The sequence below is a fragment of the Zonotrichia leucophrys genome, chromosome 3 (assembly GCF_028769735.1).
Source record: "Zonotrichia leucophrys gambelii isolate GWCS_2022_RI chromosome 3, RI_Zleu_2.0, whole genome shotgun sequence".
Taxonomy (NCBI): domain Eukaryota; kingdom Metazoa; phylum Chordata; class Aves; order Passeriformes; family Passerellidae; genus Zonotrichia; species Zonotrichia leucophrys.
This window is the reverse complement of record NC_088172.1, coordinates 38,120,605-38,128,842: the sequence shown is the minus strand read 5'-3', so window position 1 is coordinate 38,128,842 and position 8,238 is coordinate 38,120,605. Positions and strand designations below refer to the sequence as shown.

Genomic DNA, 8,238 nt, shown 5'->3' with positions numbered 1-8,238 from the left:
TCCCGGAACTGCCCCTCCCCGCCGCGATTGGGCCCCCTGGGTGGGAGCGCTGAAAGACGATTGGCTGAGCGGCGGTCTGTCACGCGGGCTCCCCGTGCTGGGCGGGGCTATTTCCCCCCAACCCCGCGTGAGGGGACTGCCGGGGGTCGGTGGCGGCCCCGGCGGGGAGGGCTGAGGGGCCGGCCCGGGAAAGGCAGGGCCGGGGCCGCCCCTTCCCTCCATGCCCGGGACAGGGAGGAGGAGCCGCCGGCGCCGCGGGGTGGTGGCCGCCCCTCTCCCCGCCGGGAAAGGCGAAGCCGCAGCGGCGTCGCTCGCTCGGCAGCCCCGGCGCGGGAGGGCGGCGGCGGCGGCTGTCGGGGGCACCGGCCCGCGCTGCCCCCCATGCGGCGCGGGCAGCGGGCTCTGCGCTCGCCGCGGCCGCGCTCGTCGTCGTCTGTGTGGGCGGGCTGGCGGCTGCCGGGAGCCCGCCATGGGGCGGCCGCGCCGGGGCTGCTGAGGAGGAGGAGGCGGCGGCTGCGGCGGGGGAGCAGCGGCCGGGCGGCCCCATGGAGGAGCGGGAGGGCGAGGTGCGCTGGGACGGGCTGTGCAGCCGGGACACCGCCGCCCGCGCCGCCGCCCTGGACACCATCGGGCAAGCCGTGCTCCGCCGCGCTGAGAGCGTCGCCTCCGGGGCGGCTGCCGACGGGCTGCCGGTGCCCGCCGCCCGGGACGGGCTGGGCGAGGCGCTGGCCCGCCTGCTCATGCTGTCCAAGCGGTGCCCCTTCCCCGACGTGAGGGAGAAGAGCGAGGCGATCCTCGGCGGGGTGCAGGTGAGCGCGGCACGCCGCCCCTTCGGCTTTGGGACCGGCCCGCGGGCTCTCCCGGCCCCGGCCCACGCAGGGCGCCCTCAGGGTTCATCTGTGCCCCGAGGTGGGCGTCTGATCCACCCTGTCAGATTTATTCCTGCAATTAATACGTGCTAAGTGCTCCTCACCCCTACTGCTCTCTCCCTGAATAAACACTTGGAAAAGCGTTATTGAAAGGCAGCGGGGGGAGGGAGGGGGAATATCTCACTGAAGATACTCAAAAAACACCTGGATATGTTCCTGTGTCACCTGCTCTCGGTGATCCTGCCTTGGCAGTGAGCTTGGACTGGATGATCTCCAGAGTCCCTTCCAACCCTAACTATTCCGTGAAAAAGCACGAAGTCTCTCAGTGGAATTCACCATAGAGGATTTGGCAATGAATGGCTGGAAAGTTGGGGCATCCCCAAGGAAGCATTAAAATGACAACTTTAGCGCTCTAGTTTCAATCTGTATGATCAGTGCTGTGATATTACCCTGTTAACTTTAACAGAAAAGCAGGAAGGATTTGGGTATTGATATTAGTGTTGCCAATTGAAAATATAAATTGGTAGTCTTGGAGCTTTTACAAGCCATGTGAGCTTGTTGTTAAGGCAGAGCCTGTCAGAATGCCCTTCTTGTTTATTGGTAAATAGGTTTTCCACTGGCACCGATAGGATCCAAACTTTTTTTTTTTCCAAAGGCATCATAGGCAGCCTAGCCAATAGAGGATTACATTTACTGACCTAATGCTAACAAAAATAAATGTTACTTTGTACTCTTCCACTCTTGCAGTCTAATTATAGTTACTTGCATTGCGATTCTCTTGCTCACCTCAAGTTTTTGCACAGATCTCAGAATTCTTGTATCAACGGGTCCAGCAGCACTGCTAAAGCTGCTGCTTTTAGCTGCGGAGTAGGAAAAGGAAATTCGGGGATTTCTTTTAATCACAAGTGAATACAGGGAGCTGTGCTTGGAGATAGCTGCCTGCTTCTCACTACTGTGCTTTTTCTCCCTGAACTTTAACAGGTTGAATATAGAGACATCCAGGGAAACATAATAATAATAATATATGAAAGTACTATAGATAGAATAATTTATACATGATATGCATAAATGTGTATAACATAAATAACATTTTATGTTATTATATATATAGAAATACATTCTGGGTTTGAGTTATTGGAGCTGAGAGAGTCTCTGTCTGTTTTGTCCAACTTCTTAGTAGTGTGCAGTGTGATCAATACAGTGTAACTTATTGTACCCAGTTTAGGCTGTGTGTGGGGTTTTTCTCAAAGCTGATGGTTCCACCTGGTCTAAGTGAAGAGCTTGACAGCTTTTTTTTAAAAACTGAAGCCAGTGAAACAAGCAACCACCCCAAACTTGAATATTGAGCTGAAAACTTCATCTGGCATCTTCCCTGTTAAAGGTTCATATGAGAAGTGAGTCTGTTAGCAGTGAGAATGATGAGTTACTGCAACAGACTGCTAAGGGAAGACTTGTTTTTGTCAGGTTCCAAATACCAGTCTATTCCAAGGCCAAACAGCTGGTGATCTCTCACCTAGATTTTGGGGTGAGGTCAGAATACAGGACCGGATGACTCCCTTCTATGTTTTTATGTATTTGAAGTTAGTGGTCTGTTCAAGTTTTAGTGTGGTTTAGAAACTTTGTTACTAGCTTCTTTTTTTTTTAAACTAAGCCAAAAAGTTCTGGCAGAGAATGTTTGTCTTCATGCAGCAAATGCAAGTTCAAATGCTGTGGTCCTTGCTGCTTTGATTAATAAACATTGGTGTCAAAGGTTTAATAGCTGTGAAACCAGCTGTACACACAAGGTGCAGTAAAAGTTTACCAATAAGTTAAGCAAAATAAAGTCAAATACAACATTATTTTAAGAAAATTTTTAAAGCTGCTTTTGTATATTTTCCTTTTCAGGAGCATAGATCTAAGAGAGAAGTATTCTGTATTAATATAGCGTGGCAAATCTTAGGTCTTGTGTCTGTACTTATAAATGAACATTTTCATTGTAATCTTTGCATCCAACAAACATTTGTTGGAGAAATAATCCAGTGCAGGTGTTCTGTTTTGGGTGCTGAGGACTATTGTCAGGCATGAAATGGTTTTCTGTTGTTTAATCACCAAGAATAATATTGTTCAGTTCTCTGCAGTGAAGATGGCAGATAGAGCAAAGTGTTAAATTAATAGAACTTGTGGCTTTCAGCAGTGCTTCCAAAGGTTAGCTACTTAAAAATGTGAAATCCCATTCAGATCAGCATCAGCACTTGTATTACTTTATCTCCCTGTTTTGGGCTCTGAACCAATACTGAAGTCCACAGCAATATGTGCAATAATGCTGTCCAAAGTTATTAAATTGCATGGAGCCCAGGGCAGGAGAGGCAACTTTGAACCCAGAAGTTGTCCTGTGAACTGGGACTCCCCTCATTCTGTCTCCTGTAGGAGGGTCCATCCCAGACTACACCTCTGAGCCTGGACTCATCTATCTCTTTTTGTTCCTGCCCACCCCAGCTGCCTCAATATGGAGAACTGCAAAATGTGCATTATTCATCTTTCAGGTTTGCTTCCAGCATAAATCAGTGAGGACATCCAAGATTAGAATTTTCCATGCAGTCCGATTGCTATTTCTTTCTTTGAGTGAGTGCCCTCTTGCCTGGTGGGGCAGTCAGCAAATATTTAGGCATGAGCAGCTGGTGCTCCTGGTGATTTTGCAGCTTTGTGTCTGGAGGAGGTGGGTAGAATGCATTGTATGGCTGGTGCAAGTTGCAGGCTGGGCAGCAGCCTGTGTCAGCATGGCGTCCCTCTAAGCCTGCCTTTGTTATGTTTTGGGGTTTCTTTCCCCTGGATAAAAATTCCTCTGATGTATGGTGGGGTACTAAGTGTGCAGCTTTCTTGTTTGCTGTTAATAAATAGCATTAATAATGATATTATTAATAAACAATATTGCTTGTATCAGAATCTATAGAATTAATTATTTCTTAATGTAAATTCCTGTTGATTTGACATTATCCTTATGTTCAGGATAATGAGTTTTCTCATTGTAGGCTCTATGTCTATATATGTATAAGAACATATACTTTTTTATCTGAGAGAATACATAGGTTTTCCCATTTAGAATAAATGAATTGTTTTTGTAAGGGTTATTATAAAGACAATGTCAGCAAATGAGTTCCCTTTTTTCTAATTTTTGCTTTTATTAACAAAAGTAAGTTCCTAAAGCCACTTTGACCTCAATGGATAATTTTAAAGATGTTTTAAACATATTTCAATCGCAATGCTTTAACCAAGTGAAAGCAGTTTCCATGTTTGCAGTTATAAATGTTTGATGAGTGGTTTTTGAGGTAAAGCCCCCAAGGTGTATCCTAGGTTCTTGGGAAGTTCTTGCTGATGGGGTGTTTTGCATGTATTTAAGGCACAGTGCCTGTGACCTTGCAGAGTAGTGCGTCACTCCTGCCGGTGCGCTGGGTGCCCGCACACCAACACAAATATATTGGGAAAGAACAGCAGGGGATGTCTAAACACATGCTCATCAACAGTCTTCTGCCAGCCTCTGGTGGATCAATCAGTAATGTAGCAGTGGGATCTAAATACAAGGTGGCTGTCCATAGCTGGAGAAGAATCACTGAAAGGATGGGAATTGATAATTAAAATCTCTTGTAACCATTCAGTGGAGAAAACTCCGCAGGATGTACTGGGTGTGTAAATTCATTCTCTTCATAAACAAAGAGAATACAGAGATGGAGGGCAGGTTCTGCTGGTGCAACTGGATTCTAGTCTACATAGGATAACAGATGACAACAGCATAAAAACCCATAAGTGTCAAAAAGCAGAGAATATAGCACACAGAGCTTGACTGGGGGCAAATATAAGGAAGAAAAAACCAATCTCTGCCTCTTTGAGAAGTAGTCTAATGATACCAAGCACTTGCATTGAAGGGGAAAATTAGTAATGAAAAAATAACTCTGCTCTCTGTTGATCTTTTCATTGATGTCAACAAAGGAAACATATAGAAAGTACACAAAGATGTATGAATAAAGCTAGGATGGTCAAAAGCATAAGGAGGCATGGCTAAAATGAATATTGGAAGAAAGCAAGAAATAAAAGATGCACAGATCAGTGGATTAACAGATAATGCTGAGGTGATTGAAATGTTTTCTGAAACGGTTAATCCGGCCTGTGTAGTCAGTAGCCATAAAAGCATAAATACCTTCCTAGGCTGGAGGGAAAACCTGTAGGTTGCTTGGATAAGCAACAGATTTTAAATCTGGTAGGGTCTGGTGAAATTAATTTCAGGGTGCTTAAAAAAGCAGCTAGCTGAAGTGATCTCATGTAGTGGATTGTAATTTCAAGATAGTGGAGGGAAGTAGCAGACTCAGATTAATTGGTGCATGCCTCTTCAGTGTGGGCTAAATGGGATGGGATGAAGAGGAAGCTGATGGATTTTAACTGTAGCTCAAAGAAAAAATACTGGACCCTTCGTTGAAACACATTTTTAGTGCCTAGGAAAAGAAGTTGAGCAACAGCCAAAACAGACTTAGCCAGGATAAATTCTTTTAAATCCAGCATTGCTACTGCTTCTGTGATGGAGTAACAGGCCTTGTGGTGCAGAGATATTCTGTTATATTAATAGATTGATATACTGGAGTCCTCAGTGTTCACATGATAGCCTTATTAACAAGCTGGGGAATTGTGATCCATAAACTGCACCTTAGTGAGTAAAATTAGCTGGACAACCATCCCCAGAAGGCAGGTGAGGTCAGGTAACAAATACTTGGTACAGCCTCTACAAGGTCCAGTCCAGCAAAGGCTTGATTAACAAATTTTCATGGTTTGTTGAATGGATTACAAGCTGGGAAGGAGAGTAAGAAAACTGGAGAACAATAATATAATTTAAAATTACTTTAATATTTAATGTGAGTTTGTATAATATCTTCTAGTCCTTTGGAGGTTTTTTGTGAAGAAGGTTTGAAGTACTTAGTGGTGGTGTGGTCAGCTAAAAGGAGGCTTAAGATAATATATTCAAAAAGAAGTGTGATGAAAAGGGATGAAAATCCTGCTGCAAAAACAGAGAAAACATGAGCTAGAATGAATGAAAAATGGATCTAAATTCCAGAAAGACTTGGATTGGACATCTGGGGAAAATTTCAGTATTAGGATAGACTTATCCAGTCATGTTCATCTTTAGATCTAAACTGTTCTTAAACATCAGGCAGGAGTGAGGTACTTACTTGGTCTCTCCCTGGGAAAGGGAGAGCATTGCTAGCTGGATGATTTTTCCTTCCAGCTTCTTTTTCTGTCTTTTGTATTGGTAACTGCTTGAAGGGACTTCAAGAGCCATCTGAGTCCTTTCCCTTTGATCTTCAGGAGTGTATTTACCTGGCAAACAGTGCTCAAACCTGTGGTCTGAAACCTGTCTCATACATAAAAGCATCAGGTGGGCTTGAAGGCGTGGTTTTGATTATCTCTTTGTTTTCTCAGGCCTGCTGCTTTAGTGGATAAATGTATCAGAATTCCAGAGGCTGCTGAGGGCTGTTAGGGCACAGAAGAGAGGGGTCATGTGAGCAGCCAAATGCATTTTCCTGTCTTAAAACCTTGAGGGACCGATTGGGATCTAGGCTTGCTTGGCAGAGGACATGGAAGGGAATATCCTTCCTTTCCAAATCCTGGCAAAATACTTGTATCATTTAAATTAAATGGGCATCCAGAAAGGATGGGAAGATTGCTGGTCATAGCCAAAGCAGACATTGTGTCCTCTGCCACTGTGGTAGGACAAATAAAGCCTCTGCCAGGACAGGAGGTAGTGATTCCCCTGTGTGCATCCATAAAGGATAAAATAGGAGTTACTGTTCTGTTCCATTGCTGTATTTGTTCTAGCAATGTGAATTCACAAGAGAATTCACTCTTTGCTTTGTGTTTGAGCTCTATGGTGCACACTTGTTAAGAGTAATATGGGTGAAAATTATGCTCATTGCTCCCAAATGGTTTATCCTGATTCCATTTATTCCATTCATTTCCATTCATTTATTTCAATGGTGTTATGGAAGACTGCCTAACTTTCCAAATCTTTAATCTTCTTGGGTGTAATATTTGAAAAATTACTTTATAACTTTGTCTAAAGTCTTTTTTAGCCTTCCTGTACAACACTAGTAGTTTTCTTTAGTGAACATTGAGATCTCTAGCTAGGCAGATCTGTTAGGTTTAGGATTTTTGTCCAAGTTAATTTGACTGTGGCCTGCTGCATGATAGGGATATTCCCCTGTGATCCTTACTGTTGGTCAGCCACCCTAGCAAGGTGTCTCAGTTGAAATTTATTGTCTATTCAAGCTTAAGAATTTAAATATGATATCCTCACTGGTGCTGGCAAATCTGATCCGTCTGGAAGCTGCCTAGTCCCCCTGCACAATGCCAATACCCAAATCAGTTCCTGTTTCCCACAGTACTCTTCTATACAGTGAATTAAAACACCTTTTTTTGTAAGTTCACTTCATAGCAAAAGCATGTTCTGTCTCTTCCAGATATCGGATGGAATGGATTTAATTATTCATTGTAGGGTGCTCCCTTCAAAATCCACATGGTGCTTTTTCATCACTAGTTTAGAAACATCTGTCTGTTATGGGCTTTTTGGTGGTGTTTAATACTCTTGCTTTTGTCAAATTGAGAGAGAATACTGAAGTAATGACATGATGCTTTAAAATGATCAGTCTTATTTATGGCATCTGCTGCCTCTGCAGTATTATTGTAAACATGTTCTGATGATGGGTCTGTATCACATCTGTGGGGTCAGGCTGATGTTAATGGAGAAGAATTAATCTTGACATGTCAGGGGATATTCTGAGCAGGCATGTGAAAATATTTCTTAAAGACTTAAATGCTCAATAAAACTCAGATGGCCTTATCTGACTCTTCCCTGCTTCAGCCTACTTGCCTTCATTCTTAAGGCTTCAGTCTGTTGAGAGAGATGAAGGAAAATTTTCTCTTGCTGAGCTTGTCAACTCCAGAATTGCTGACCTTGGGAATGTCTTTGGTTGGAATAAGGAGATGCTTGAAAACAGTGGAGGTTCTCAAAGGGATGCCAAGTAGGGCATCTGGGGCACTTCTAATGCTGTTTCTGTGTTTGAGCCTTTCCATAATTTTCCATGCTAATGATATGTGGCTCTTTGTGTATGGAAATGAGTTTTGCTTAGTCAGCTTTTCATTACAATTGTTGGAAATTACTTTATCTGTAAATTTATGAATTTATGTGATTTTGCTGCATTGATTTTCAGGATATCATAACTACAAATTTTATTTGCATGAAGCACACTTCTGGTAATATCTTGGTCGATATTTTTTTACTGCATTGAAGTGCTTTAAAACTCAAGAAATCAAACAGAAATGTTTCCATATCTCTTGCTGTTTAGTAATG

At 43.6% G+C, this 8,238-nt stretch overlaps 1 protein-coding gene across 1 annotated transcript in view; it reads left to right on the top strand.

Moving 5' to 3' along the window:
* The first annotated feature begins 198 nt into the window (after nt 1-198).
* SESN1 (sestrin 1) overlaps nt 199-8,238 on the top strand; it is a 78,957-nt gene continuing 70,917 nt past the window's right edge. Inside the window, exon 1 of the mRNA XM_064707856.1 lies at nt 199-809. Coding sequence (XP_064563926.1) covers nt 546-809 — 264 coding nt within the window. The 5' untranslated portion in view covers nt 199-545. The remainder of the gene's footprint in view (nt 810-8,238) is intronic.